Consider the following 14578-nt stretch of genomic DNA (forward strand, 5'->3'; position numbering starts at 1 on the left):
TTTTGGTATCTTTTATTTTGTCCACTTTGCTCTCCCAGAGTTGGTAATATCAGGATTAATATGGAGACACTTTCTGGAAGTTTAACCCAAACCCCTCAATAAAACAAACGTAAAAACCACCGAGCTACTTTTCAAAGGAGATGAAGCAATTGACCATCTCCCCCAATCCCCGTGTCGACCCCAACCCTCTTTCACAGCACCCCCCCACCCAAGTCCGAAAGAGCTTTCGGATGAGTGGGTGGGGACTAGCGTTGATTCAACTTACTTCCAAGTACACCGTACTCCGCCCCCTTATCAGGGGGTCCTGCTCCCTGGAGGGGAGGAGGGATGGAGAGGATTTTCTTTTATTTAAAAATACCCTGCCCAGCGTCCTCCCTTCCCGCCTCCCTCCCATTTTGAGCTGCCAGTGCGCGGGGAGAAGAGGAGCGCACAAAAACGCTGCACGTGTGGCCGGCCTGGACTGCGGGTGTGCGCACGGGCGAGTGTGTGTGTATATATGTGTGACTGTGTGTGTGTGCGCGCGCGCGCGAGTGTGTCTGTATGTGTGTGTGCGCTTTCTTGTTCTCTTACAGGGTACAATGTTAAAAAGCCACCGCTAGTCGCCCCCAGTGCTCCGACTCTCTGGGTCTTTTTGTCTCTAGTGCAGATTAAACGTCACGTCCGCACTTGAACTTGAATTTTATCCCATTGTACAGAGGCAGCCCCAGCCATAGAGAGACCGAGAGCTCCCAGAGAACCCGGACTCCGCCATCTTCACGTTGCAATCTATAGCTCCCAGTCCGCGCCCGCACCGACCCAGGCGCACTGGGCAGGCTGCCCCTCAGCCCAGCTCCCCCTGGGCCCGAGGCGCCAGGGGAGCGCTGGGGAGCGCTCGCGGGGACCCGGCAGCCTCTCCGGCCGGCGCCAGCCCGCCAGGTGAACTGGGAAAGAGCCGCTCCTGGAGCCCCCCAGAGCCTCGGAAGGGTCAGTCTCCGAGAAAAAAACCAGGCAGCCCGCAGAAAACCCAGAAACAACCGAATCGGGGCAGTTTTACATTGCTTTGGGTTTTTTGAGGGGGCGGGGTGAGGGGGTACGAGACAAGTCCCCAAGTTTTCTTTGCTTTTTTTCTTTTCTTTTTCTTCTTTTCTATTTGTTTGCACCCCCCCCCTTTCCCCCCTCCTGGTAGAAGTGCGCTTTCCACCTACCAGACCCTGAAAGAAAAGTGTCAGGAGCCGGTGCAAAATCCGGTTTAAGTTCAAGAAGACATTGGGAGGTCCAGGAGGCCAAACAGTTTGAAGAAGTGTAAGCGATTTTTTTTCCTTCAAAAGAATATATTTTTAAAGAAACCAACCAGTCCGCGGCAAGCAACAGCAGATTTTTTTTTTTTTTTTGCCTTTCTTCTATTTTAGATCGAGAGGTTTTCCTTTTTTTTTCTTCTCTTTTTCTTTTGGCAAACAAAACAAAAAACAGCATAGAAGAAACAGCAAAATAAAGAAGAAGAAGAGGAGCAAGAAAGGGCAAGAGAGGAAGGGGGGAAAAAAAAACAAAACACCAACCCGGGCAGAGGAGGCGCGGCGGCGGCGGCGGCGGTAGCGGCGCGGCGGCGGCAGCGGCGGCGGCTCGGACCCCCTCCCCTGGCTCCCCCCATCAGTGCAGCTCTCCGGGCGATGCCAGAATAGATGCCGGGGCAATGTCCCGCCGCAAACAGGGCAACCCGCAGCACTTGTCCCAGAGGGAGCTCATCACCCGTAAGTGTCTGCGGCGTGCGGGCGAGGGGCCGGAGGATGGGGCTCCGGGCACCCGGGACTGGGGACACCGAGCCGGGTGCAGCCCGGCCAGCCGCTGGGGCGGCCCACTGGCTCTCAGAGGCAGCGGCGTCGGCCTAGAGCCTGGTGGTGGGGGCGGGGGGGGCCATAGGAAAGTTTCTTTGCAGCCCGGGGAGTCGGGGCGCTGCGCAGTCAGACGCGCCTCGGGCTCGGGGGCCTGCGGAGCGGGCTCCAGGCCGAGGAGGGGGCGCGCAGGCTGGAGGAGGTGTGTGTGTGCTCGCGGAGCCCGGCTGGACGCTCGCCCCTCCGAGCGGCGTGTGTGGCGGCGGCGGCGCTGGTGGCGGGGTTTGGAGAGGAGGGGGAGGGGGCTGGGGGAGCGGAGGGGGAGGGGGGAGCCGGGAAGTGGGGAAAAGTTGGCGAGCGCGTGGGTCCGCTCTGACGGCGCGGGCGGAGAGCGGGGTGCGCTCAGGCCTGGGGAGACGCAGGGCCAGGGACGGCCACCGGCTCCGAGTTCCCCGGTCGCGGCTCCCAGCTGGGCAGGGCGCCGGCCACGCCGGCCCTAGGATTCCTCAGCCGCCTTTCTCTCCCCTCCTCTTGCTATTTGCAAAAGAATCCAGCTGCGCGGCTGTTTGCTGGGCTCCTGCACCCCCACCCCCCATTTCCCCACCTCCGCCTGTCTTCTGGGATGATCTTGTCTTCTTTTCCCCCACTCCAAAAAGAAGGGTGGGGGTATTGGGGGCTGGTAAAAAATCCCCGCCACAGGGAAAAAAAAGGGTTGTCAGCTAGGAGTGGGAAGAGAGGGATGTGCTTGTAAAATAGTAGGGAGAAAAAAGGAAAGAAGGAAAGAAAAAAGGAAAAAAGGAGAGAGACCTATCATTCTCTTACCCATCTTGCTATCTCAGATCTTTCATCTTCCCGATCTAAATAAACAAGGCAGGTCGCAGTGGAAATCCACCGGCTGAAATCGTGTGGATTTCAAGCAAGTGGCGAGGCGGGCGAAGTCAGGCAGTGGGGCAGAGACGCAGCAGCTTCCTGCGCCCCAGTTGGGTTTATTTAGAAAAGGGAAGAAGCGTGCGGGAGCGGGCCAGGTATGGGGGTTTGCTGGGGAGTTCGCCCGGGTGCCTGCACAGTTGCTCCGGGAAGGTCGGCTCGCGGCGCTCCCCGCCCGCCGCAGCCCGCGGGGCCGCTGCTTCGCGGCGCGCAAACCTTTCCCCGCGGTCCTTTCTCTCGTGCTGCCTGGGTCGCCGTTCCCTTTTTTTTTTTTTAAATTGCAATAGAAATAAAACATCCTCTGGGTGCCCTCGAAACCGCGGGCAGGTTGTGTTCCTGCAATCCTCGAGCACCTCATCAGGTTGGGGCCGGGCTGCCGGCGCGGAGCTGGAGAGGGCAGCGCGCCCAAACGCCGCCGAGGACTGGCTGCGGGGCAGCCGAGAGCCGAATATTTATATTATATTTTAAAAAATTTAAATAAATAAATAAATATATAAAAGGGGTTCTCCCCTCCCCTGTAAACCCAGCATAGGAGCCATCTGCTCGGAGCATTTGCTGCTGCCATTTCTCCTTTGTTACAGCAGATCCATTAGTAAGAATTTGTGGATTTATTATTTTTTGGGGAGGGGAATAGATATTAAAGTGGGCTTGCGTTGGGAGAAGGATGCCTTTTTGAAGGGAGGGAAGAGGACTTCTCTTGTATTTTTCACCATTGTAACATCAAAGAAGACTCGCTGGTTGCATTTAAAACAAAATGTTTTGCAACCAGATTTGAGTCTGGTTTGATCAAGGTCCTTTTCGCCAGTTGACATTTCGTCCTTTACCAAGCCGGTTGCAGTCGCTTATTTTATCTCCCTCCACCCCTCTTTAGATGGTGGAGTGGCTGTTAGAATGTCTCCACTTGCAGATGCCTAATTTCTTCAGGAGGCAATTGGCCCCACTTTGGCTCTGTATAACTGCAAGGGTTATTTTTGAGGAGGGGAAACTTGGGGGGAGGTCCAGGAAGGGGGAGTTGTTGGGGGTGCATTGCCAAGCTGGCTGCAGCGAAGGATACAGGAGCGTTTGCAGTTGTGTGTAAAGGGGGAAAGAAGCAGGTAGGTTTGCTTTGCTTTTGCTGTCTCCTCCTCTGGCATTCCTGGGACCTCAGGAGGAAGCCCCGGCCAGAAGGACGGGTGGCAGCTGGGCGTGGGGCGTGAGGGGTGCCCGGTGCAACCTCCTTCCGTCCTTCATTTGTTCCCCGTCTCTCAGCCTCTCTCAGAGCGGGACTGGGGAAAGCCGGCTGACACTGGAGCAGTGGCAGGGAAGAAGAGGTGGGAGGAGAGCAGGGGGCAAAGGATATCCCGCCTGCCTTTCAGGGGCACATGGAGCCCAGGGCATGAGCAGGGGGTTAAGGAGGGAGAGTGGTCCAACCAGTTTTCAGACAAGGCTATTTATTATCCCAAGGCAGCTGGCTTTTCTGTCTGTCCTGTGTCACTCGGGAGGTGGGAGTGCAGGCAGGGGAAAGGAGAGAATTGGATGCAGTTTAGGCTGTCTGGCCTCTGTAAGTGCCTCTCCACAGTGATGCAGGAGTCGTGGCTTTAGGGTGCTCTCGGCGCTCCTGGCCAGCTACATGGGTGCTGTCAGAGCCCTGACCTGGGATGCACATTTTGGATTTTAAATGTGAAAGAAACCACCTAAAACGTGGTACATCTTCAGTTTAGGTGGCAGCCCACTGGCCTTAGGTTCCTTAGAGATGATGCAACTGAGGATAACTGATGGTCTGAGAAACACGAAGAGCACACAAACAGCATTGAGAATCTTGCAGGGGGAGGGGGGCAGTCAGAGAAGGGCTCCAGAAAGAGCTAGTTAAATGTACAGACAGGGCCAGCGAGAAGAGGAGCGAGGTATAAAAGAGAGTATGGGAGACAGCTGGAGATGAAAACCTGGGCTTCTGGTTTGTTTCAAAATGTTTGACCCAGATGGATATGGCTTTTAAAATCGGAGGACAGACACAGCTATTAATAAAAACAAACACAAAACAACCCAGTGACAATAGTGAGGAGAGGAGGATGAGGGACAGTGACTGACCAGGCAGAGGGAAAAGGGCTGCGAGCTGCGGGGTGAGTGGAGAGGCAGATGAACTCCAGACCATGCAGGAGCTCTGAGGCATTCCCAAGAAAATAAGAAGTCCGTGGTAGATTACACAACCCCAATGAAGGTGATTTTTCAACAACCCAGCGACAGGCTTTCTTGGAAGATTAGTAATTTTCCGCATGCATTCATGATTTTGCAAAACGACTCGAGACCCAGGATTTGACGCGGAAGTTGGGCTAACTGTGTTAATTCCATCGTTGCCTCTTAAATTAGGTTTTGCTGTTGCTGCCGGTTTTGAAGGCCACTGTGCTCACAATGCTCTGAACTCCCCAGGGTAGAGTGTATCTCCGGTGGCCTGTGTGTCTTGCAAAATTGGGTCTCCGATACATTTCATAAGACCTAGGCCCCTCTTTTTTTTTTTTTTTTGGTAGTTGGTGGGGGGAAGTGAAGTTTGTATCACTTCTGCACAGAAGGGAACCCCATATCATTAGAAGTGTGATATAAGTCAGCTGCTCTGATTCCAAGGGAGAATCAAAATGTGTTCATGCAAGGTGTTATGCCAGGCTGATGTTATTCATTTGTAATTCACACCTGAGAGAAAACAGTCATGAGCCTATTTTAACAACCCCTAATATTTTTAAAGGGTAGTCTTTCCCTCCCAGAATGTGATGTATAGATGCATTTTTTTTTTCTTGAGGGTGGGAGGTCGCTCTCTGCCTGTGCTTTGGCCTTGGTGATTTTTGTCTGGCCTTCAAAATATTTCGTAACAGAAAACGAGTCATGTCTCAAGTGCTGGAGTGACTGCAGTTGCTTTGGTGAGGCCGGCCTTAGAAACATGGAGGGAGGCTGAGGTCAGATGCTTGGGTGTGATGCTTTGTGGCCGCTGTGCAGGGCTAGATGGGTCTCACTGACCCAAGAGAAGGCCAACTTTTGGTGCATTGGATAGTAATGATCATTCTGTCTCAGGTGAGATGGAAACACGCAAAACAGTTCCCAGAGATCAGTTTCTGACTGCCGAGCGAGCGCACCAGTCTCTCTAGCGCCTTTATCAGAAGCGAGCCTTTGGCACCGGCTTTGGGCTTAGAACACGGCTCGCACCAGCCTTCCGTTTTTCCTTTTCATCTCCTTTCTCGATCGCTTTGCATTCTCTGTTGCTTGTTGTGATAAAGTACTTTCCAAAATAAACTTTCGGTTGAATTGGCTTTGGGTGGATGGCAAGGCTGTAACGCGGAGCCAGCCGAGCCTGGCGCCACTTGGCAGCTAGGGGGAGCTCGGCGCCCGTGTCATGGCTTGGAGCCGGCGCTGCGAGGGGCCGGGAACCGGCTTCCATCAGCCGTGAAAGCAGTTTACGTTGCTGCAAAATGTCTTAAGTGTGAAGTTGTAATATTGATTTTCCTGCGGAGATCCGAGAAGGACAAATTGCGAATATAAGTTTGAGAAATCTATTTTCAAGCTATTGGCATTGACTTACAAGACCTCACTAGGTGGGGGGATGGCATTTTTCTTTTTAATTTTTTTTTTTAAAAACAATTACAATTGTTAGTTTTGAACGGGTGTGTTTCCCCCCGATTAGCCTGTGGTGATGACTTTCTGAAAATTCTGTTAGGCCCTCTAGGCATTCATGATGGGGCGGGGGGTGGGTGGGGGGAGGTAGGTCTCTGAAGAGTGAACCTCATTTTGTCCATTTCTGTGTTGCACGTCACAGACCCAGGGATCTGCCGAGAATCGCTGCTTTGGGGAATCATGTATCTAAAACAGTTTGATGAATGGAAATCCTTTTAGCTCAGATTTTATAACACTTGGATTCTCAATTCCATTTATTAGGTAACGTTCCCACTGTACTAAGCGAAATAGCACCATTCCCCAAAGATATAAAATGCCAACTCGAATAACATGTAAAACTTTGTTTGGAAGGACTGTGTGCTTGCTAGACCCAGCGTTGCCAATACCTTTCACCCCAAACAGTGCCCTTAATGGATGGCTTTTAATGAGACTACTCCCCTAACCGTGTAATTTCATGCTGGGGAGTATGTGTGCTTTTTGATCCCCGGATTTCTGGATCTATAATGTCGTCTTCTCCAAGTTCAAGAAATCTGTGACAGCGCAGTTAGCCCTGAGTCTTATGCTTGAGTTCAGTATATGTGCAGAAGAGGTTACCCAGCGACAGGAAAGGAGTGCTTTATTCTAACCTGAAAGAGAAATAAATTAGGTCAGACAAAAGCCCAGCGCTGTCATCAGCTGGAGAAAGAGCCTTCACTCTCCAGGACAGAAGGCCAGCAATTTATCTGATGATTTCTCTACTTCATTTAATGTTTGAATTGAGCCTGTTGTAAGCATATCGTGGCAGCGAGCTCATTTGACAACTCAGGGATGAAGTGTCACTGTCATCTTGAAGCTTTGGGCTGGGCAGTGGCCTCTGGCCTGCAGAAAACTGTTAAAAAAAAATTGACTTTAGAAACCCCCAATCCTTTGCCTCGGGACTTGGAGTTTTACAAGCTGTAACTAAGCACTGACCACAGATACGACAATGAAGAAAAAATATGTATATATGGGGAAGGGCAAAGATGGGGCCCTTGACCTTTGAGGACTATCTGCTGTATCTCTTATGGTTTAAGAAAGGACCCTCTGGTGGTCTGAGTAGGGCCTACCTTTAGCTGGAACTCTGCAGGGACTTTGGGTTTAATGCTGTTGTCACATCTGGGAGGACAAAGGAAAATAAATGCTTTTGGGGGACTGTGTGCTGTACTGCACGGCCAAGTTATTGATGCCTGCGTAGCATCCTTCTCTGAAGGTGGTGTTAGCTTTAGGTCCACTGGCATATTTTTTTCATGGGGAGAGGGACAGTAGAATGCCAGGAATGAATGTCTGTGTCACCCGGCTGCTCTGAGGATGGCTTTGTCCTTCCCAGCACTCTTTATTTACTCACAGGATTGGGCCTGGGGGCCTGTGTGGTGTCCCCCACCCACTGCTCCCCATCCCACAAATGTCACTTCTCAGAGAGCCAACGGTCAGTGAGATCCGCCCACGTTTTCGTCCCTTGTTGACCGCCTCCCTTGAGCAGTAGTTTTCCCCAGGCGTGTATAAAAGTGCGGAGAGCAGGCTATTTGGAGACACATGAAAGCAAAGGGACACACTTCGTGTGTCTTCTGCACGAGCCAGGGAGGGGGGTGAGGGCAACAGCATCGTTTTTACTGGCAAAAGTGACACCAGATCGCGGTTTGATTAATGGTGCTACATTCACAGGGACTTTCGTCCGGCATTTTGACATATGCAAGTCTTTTGTGCAGTTGCTGAAATTCAAGAAATTCATTCTTTATTTCCTTTTCCAAGGCAGCTGATAATCTGCTTGGGTGTTGAATTAGCCAGCCCTCGCTTTTTTCACTGTAATGAAATCCCAGACCACACAAAATTAGGTAACTTCAAAGTAAAACAAAAAACAAAAAACAAACCAAAAAACCCTCCCTTTTACCCAACTTTTTTTTATCACCCCCTTCCACTGAACTGCTGAAGTACAAATACATTTGAGAATGTTCTAGCGAGCTCTCTACCAAAACAACACGCAAAAATGACTCAAGGAAGTTGAATGCCAATGTTATGTGATTAACATGGGCCTCAGAGATGGGAGCGCTGCTAAGAATTAAAACAAAAGGGGAGGGAGTCATGTTTAAATTTCTACCTTGGCGACGAGATGCTGAAAGCGTTTGCCATGGCTGTCTGGGTGTCAGCCTCAGAGAATCTCTTCCAGTTAAAAGCTTGTAGTTCGGCGTCCTGTACGGAGGGTCCTTCTTTTCTTCTGTTGAGCACCTTTGAAAAAGCACAGCATTAAATAAAACAAATCTCTTCGTTGGGCCTCAAAGAATGCTTTCCTATCGCATCATGACGAGCCCTGTTGCGTCTGAAGATTTAAGGCGTTTGCAGTTTTGAGGAATCTTCTGAATGTGTTTAGAAGGATTTCTGTAGCCACACATTTTTTTTCTTTCTTTAAAGAACGATTTTATTTATCAAAACCTAGGTCCCTCCTGTCTTTGGTATATGGTGGACTTGCCTTTTTTCTTAGTAACCTTTTAGTTTGGGATGGGCTCTGTGGCTATGCCCGAACGCTGCTTCCCTCATTCGTTGGGTCTTTTTTCTGCTTTTGAATGTGTGAGACCTGGCCTCCTGAGCTCAGTTTTGGGGGATCTGGGGAGGTAGATGCAGTGGGGGTGGGGGGAGGTTGGATTAAGTCTGTAGAGCAACTTAGGGTATTTTTCAGGGAGCTATTTTTAATTTGCAGAAGTATCCTGAGGGGGGGGGGTGCATAGGACAATGTGTGTATATGGGGAGTGTGGAGTCTTCTGGCTGGGTTCTCCCTGTACCCCAAACCTCTCCTCAGATCAGGAGTCTTCCACCTTCCTGATATGCAGGCCAAGCCTAGGCCTTCCCTCGTGGGCCCAGCCAGCCAGACTCCAGGTCATTTTCACGGGAAGGAAACCCACATTACAGATAAGATTGTGCCCTGGCATCCTTCTCTCTGCCCAGATACCAGAAATGTGGAAGATTTCATTTTGAGGCATGTGCTGCGTTTGGCGTGGAGCAGACAAGGCTTCATGGGGTGGCGGCCCTGGTGTACTCCTGTCCCCGCAGCTGATTTGAGGGTGCCGGGGAGGTGGCCTTGGAAGGTCTCTTGGGGAGGCTCGGGGCCTGGGCCACCAGCAATGTGACACCTGGAACAGGCTGGAGTCTGCTCAGCCCTCTTCCCTGGAGGGCAGGTGGTCCAGGAAGAGAGGGCTCATTTCTCTGAGTGACCTGCCACCAGCCCAGCTGTGCCCTCCCTGGGTCCAGCGGCAGCCCCGAGCTTGCTGGTGGCAGGAATTTGGTGGGCAAATGGGGCTGAGGGCTGGGACCTGAAAGCATCCTATCCCTTTGTGGCCCTGTGAGGACATTCCCCCGAACACGTGCCTGGCTAGGCTGAGGCTCTGTCTCATCTCCGACCCCTCTGCCGGCCCTGCCTTCTTCCCTCTGTGCGGAGAACTTCATAAAACCTCCTGTTGTGGCTTTAAGCATCACCTAGTCATGGATTATTCTCTCCGTCGAGAATTGATTCCTTCTCTCTCCCATCCACCCCTCCGTCCCTGCCCCCCACCCCACGGTTGTTATTTTCTCTTGGATCCAATAAATTAAAAATTGATGGCAGCCCAGAAAGTGTTGTGCTCCGTCGAGTGTGCGTTTTGGTGGCGTTTAGGTGTCGCCTGGGGTCTCAGCCCCTCCCTGAATGTTCATGGGGAGGAGAAGGAAAAGATCGTTCTGCAGATTATTGGGAAGCACGGACTGCCTGGCCAAGGCTCTGTCTTCGTAGGAAGCAGGTGTAAAGCAGAGCTCCGGCGGAGGGATGCTGAACATTTCTCGTAAACACGCGTACAAATAGGATGGTGGCTGTGACGTTGGCAGCCCACGGTTTTGAGAGCCTGGCACCCCTCCCCTCCCTCCTTCCCCTCCCCCTCATCAGTGAAACAATAATTCTGCATATGTTTTTCCTGGTCTGTGGCTTAGCCATTAAAGGTAGAGATTTGGATTTGAATCATTGCGGGGTTCAGGGGAACACGGGGTCTGTGTGCTGTGTGTGCAACAGGGTGCACACACCGTGCTCTGGGGACAGCAGGAGACCCGCCCCTGGGCTGGAATTCCCGTGGGGCAGGTGCAGGGGCAGTTGTCAGAGGAGAAATGGGCAGGCGGGGCCCTGGGAGCCCAGCATGTGGGGGAATCACTGGCCAGGTAAGGCCTGCTAAGCCTTTGCAGCTGCTGGGGGCCTGTGGGCGGCTTGGCCGGGCCGGTGTTAATGATGTCTTTCCATTTCTGTCTTCTGCCCAAATTCCTTCTCAGCCAAGCTGAGGCCTGGGGGAGTGGTCTTAAGATTGAGGGCTTCCCTGTCCATTTAACAGCGATATCCGTTAGTATCTGTGAACCCTGATTTCACTGCTTCTAAATGCATTTATCAGCCTAGCCTTGTAAATTAAATGTGGTTTTGTTGTAAAAGAAAATTAACTCTGTGTGTGTGTGTGTCCACGTGCTTTGGGATTTCACATTTCAGAATCCACCCCAGTCTGATACCTGACATTTAAACGCTGCTTTCATTCATTTTTCCTTTTAATGAGTCAAACATTTTAGCAATCCCTCTACTTTACTCGGCTCAGAAGAGTGAGGGCAGCAATATTTTCCAGGGTTGCCTGACACTTGGGGAGCTTTTCATGAAAGCAGGAATCATCTCAGAGGGGAAAAACCCCTCATCTTTGCCGTCTGTCTACGAAGGCCCGAGTTTGCCCGACAAGGCAGCCCGGGGTGGGGGCGGCGGGGGGCTGGCTTGGAGGCCTGGGACTTGGAAAGGCTGCTTTGTCTTCACGTGGTGCTTCACTTTCCTGGTGCTTCCTGGTCTCTGGGTGGTAGTTCGGACCGCCGTGCCTGTCGCAGCAGAGGCCTGGTTCTCCGGGGCTCCGTCCATGTGCCAGCGAGACAGAGAAAGGAGGGTTCTAGATGGGCCAGGCCTGTCTCACTTTGCCTTTTCTGAGCTTGGCCCACTGGCTCTTTCTCCGTGTATTTCTTCCATTAGCAATAGGGTTCTAAGAAGGGACACACACACACACACACACACACACACACACGTGTGGCACACACGCACCCCACACGCCCAGCTCAGTATCCGCCTGCCAGCGGAAACGAAACCACAGCCCGTCTTTGGGGTGTCTCTGGAGGCCTTGAGCGTGAGATTCAGCAAGCTGTCTTGGTCCACCCGCTCTGACCCCAAAGTTTGACAGTTTGGGGGCTCGGGGTGGCTCTGCTGCCTAAACACTGCGGGGTGACGTTGCCACCTTCCTGGGAAGTGCCTTCCCCAATAGGCCAAAGCCTAGAGCTCCCCGCCCTGGGGGGCGTGGGGAGAGGCAGCCTCGCTCTTGGAGCTGGGTGAGCACCCCCTTCATCTTCGGGAGTTTTACTTTCAAGGCTGCAGGTGGGAGAGGAAGGAGGCTTTTTGGGTTCTTTTCCTCCTGGACGTCCTGGGAGGAGACAGGGAGCTGCCCTGGGTCTGAGAGCTGGAGACCTGAGATCAGAGCTGTTCTGGGATCAGAGCTGTTCCGGGGGATGGGACGCTGGCAGAGCCTGGCTGCCCAGGGTGGCTGCGAGGGGACTGGAGACAGAAATCAGAGCTGAAGCTCAGTGAACGGCTTCGGGTACTTTCAGACTCAATTACTGGGGCTCACAGGCTTGCAGCATGAAGGAAGTGGAAAGGGCAGAGACTGCCAAATAAAGGAAAGAATACCAGATGTTACCAAAAAAAAAAAAAAAACAAAAAAAAACAAAAAAAACCCCAAAAAACAAAAGGAGAAAAAGGAAAAAGTGCTGGAACAGAGTCCTTAGCAAAAGATGGAAGGGAGAGGGCAGAATACTTCGCGGACAGGCCTAGGTGACCTGGGCTAATTTTTAAATTAGTCTGTGTTTCTTTTGAAGGAGAAAATAAGTTGGAAATTCTGTAGCTTAAAACCTGCTAGCCGAGAGGAGACATTCATGCTTCCTAGACCTTCCACCACAGAGAAGGGGTGGACAGACTGGCTGAAAAAGTGAATGAAAAGCAAAACCGAACAGAAACCGAACAAGGAAACCAAAGATGAAATTAGACAATGGCGAACACCTCCCTGCCCTCAGAGAAGATGATCAAGTAGGGAATGTGGCTGGATTAGCTGCTGCCTTTGTTTATTTTTATCAAATGCCCTTACTGATGCAGCTGGCTGCTAGGCCTGCTCAGGAGAGGCCTTGAAAACGGGCCCAGGTACCTCCAGCCTCCCTACCGCAGAACTCACCCGTTTCATTTGAATTCTCAATTTCGTTTTGTCCTTTTTTTTTTTGCTTTTCAGCTCATTTCCTTTGTGTCTCTTTCTCTCTCTCTCTCTTTTAACAAAACAATATTTTGACATCCTCCTCCCATTTATTAGAGTTCTTTCTCTAGCAATGGTGTACAATACATCCTTATATTTCTAAAGAACTGTTTTCACAGCCCTCTCCTTTGGCTCTGAAATTATGTATATGTAATTGGTAATTAAAGGTGCGAGCTTTTCAATATAAACAGTATTGCTCAATGTTAGATCATTAAAGGGAAAAGAGGCACCGAATAATTACCTTTTACATTCTGACAGACCGTTCACAGGGACCCAGTCCCCCCTAGAACTGCTGTTCGGCGTGAGGGCTGTGATTACATTTTAACCATCTTTTCATAAAATAAATTGGTAAATTAATTACGTGGCATTGTCTTCTAACTCCTTTTAAAGTAAACTTCGATTTCTTTTTACAGTGTAATTGATGGTTTCTGGGGCTGCCTTTTGTGCACGTGGCTTCTCTTACCTTATAGGTTCTTTTTGTGGGAGGGCATGCAGACGAGAGATTTCGGATTTCCTCCTCTGCGGGGTGTCTTTGCACTGCCACGTTTCCAGTGCGTGGCTACATGTAATTCATTCACGGCTCTGCCTGCTTTTCTATAAGCACAGGCAGGATCTCAAAGTGTCACTTCCCTTCTCAGCGGTACCTGCGCCACACACATAGCCCATACAGGGTGCACGTCCTGAACCGTCTCCCTGACGTTTGGCCTTCTACATGGACTATCACGGGCCCTGAAGAAGCTTGTGTTCAGAAAATACAGGACAGTGATTTATATGTAGGATGGAAGATGCCACAGAATTTTTTCCTTAAATTATCTGTTCTTTGGCTCTGGCCCGTCCATAACTTCACTGCCACGGAATGTGTTTTTCCTCTCTTCCATTTCTTTTCTCTCTGTTCTTCTGTGGTTTTCATTATCCTTTCCTAAATACCATACCACTTAAAATATACCTGCCTCCTTGGGTTTCTGGCCTCTGGCTGCCCCCTGGCTTCCCTGAAGACCCCGCCACTTGTGCCCTTCTACACCACTACTGACATTTGCTCTCGAAAAATTCCACCCCGAATTTGTTCAGACCTGGAGGGACGGTGCCACCTTGTTGTCCACTTCCCTTATTTATGACACTGTCGGCTGCTGCCTTTTCAAGTTTTCCCTGAGGAGGTTGCTGCTTTTCCAGGCATCGATTCACTTCAAAATATTTGGGTCCTGTGCCCCCTACGAAAAAAAAAAAATAAAATAAAATAAAAAATAAAGAAAGGAAATAGATCGGCTGCTAAAGAAATATGAAAATGTACAGCCCATTGAAAGTGTGGTTTGTCATCTGCCAACAAGTGCTTTTGGGGTCTAAAGAATTATTATTTTCTTTCTTTTCTTTTTCGGGAGTGAAAATAAACCCAGCAAACAAAAAAGGACAGTGGGGAGTCGGTGAGTGTTGGGAAGTGTACAAGGCGATGGAAGTCTGACCGGGAGCAGGGAGTTTGGCAGGAGAGCCGCTCCCTCTTTCAGCCAGCCGACGTGCGGTGACTCTCCCCTGCATCGTTTCCCCTTCGATATTTCTTTTCGAACCAACGCTCACCTGTCGCTTTCTGAGCGTGTGGGCTTCTTTCTCTCGGAAGAACTGGCCCTCGGATGCCCATCTGGGTTTCTGTTTTCTTGTCTGGTGTGCAGCCAGGTCTCAGGTAGAGGAATGCAAGCAGGACTTGAATGAATGGGGAGGACATGAATGAAAGGAGGGAGGGGAGGTAGGGCGCAGCTCGAGCCCGAGCAGGGAGAAGTAGCTCTGGCTCTGGCTCGTGGTTCTCAGCTTTGGCTGCCCATCTGAATCACCTGGGAGTCTCAAAAAAAAAAAAAAAGAAAAAAAAAAAAAAAAAGACAG

At 50.9% G+C, this 14578-nt stretch overlaps 1 protein-coding gene across 4 annotated transcripts in view; it reads left to right on the forward strand.

Annotated features, from left to right (window-relative positions):
- The first annotated feature begins 638 nt into the window (after positions 1–638).
- BCL11B (BCL11 transcription factor B) overlaps positions 639–14578 on the forward strand; it is a 95102-nt gene continuing 81162 nt past the window's right edge. For 2 of the 4 annotated variants that reach the window (XM_074365061.1, XM_074365062.1), the window contains exon 1: positions 639–1727. In XM_074365061.1, the coding sequence (XP_074221162.1) occupies positions 1670–1727 (58 nt within the window). In that variant the 5' untranslated portion in view covers positions 639–1669. The remainder of the gene's footprint in view (positions 1728–14578) is intronic. The other 2 variants (XM_074365059.1, XM_074365060.1) reach the window with 2 other exon arrangements.

The sequence above is a fragment of the Camelus bactrianus genome, chromosome 6 (genome assembly GCF_048773025.1).
Source record: "Camelus bactrianus isolate YW-2024 breed Bactrian camel chromosome 6, ASM4877302v1, whole genome shotgun sequence".
Taxonomy (NCBI): domain Eukaryota; kingdom Metazoa; phylum Chordata; class Mammalia; order Artiodactyla; family Camelidae; genus Camelus; species Camelus bactrianus.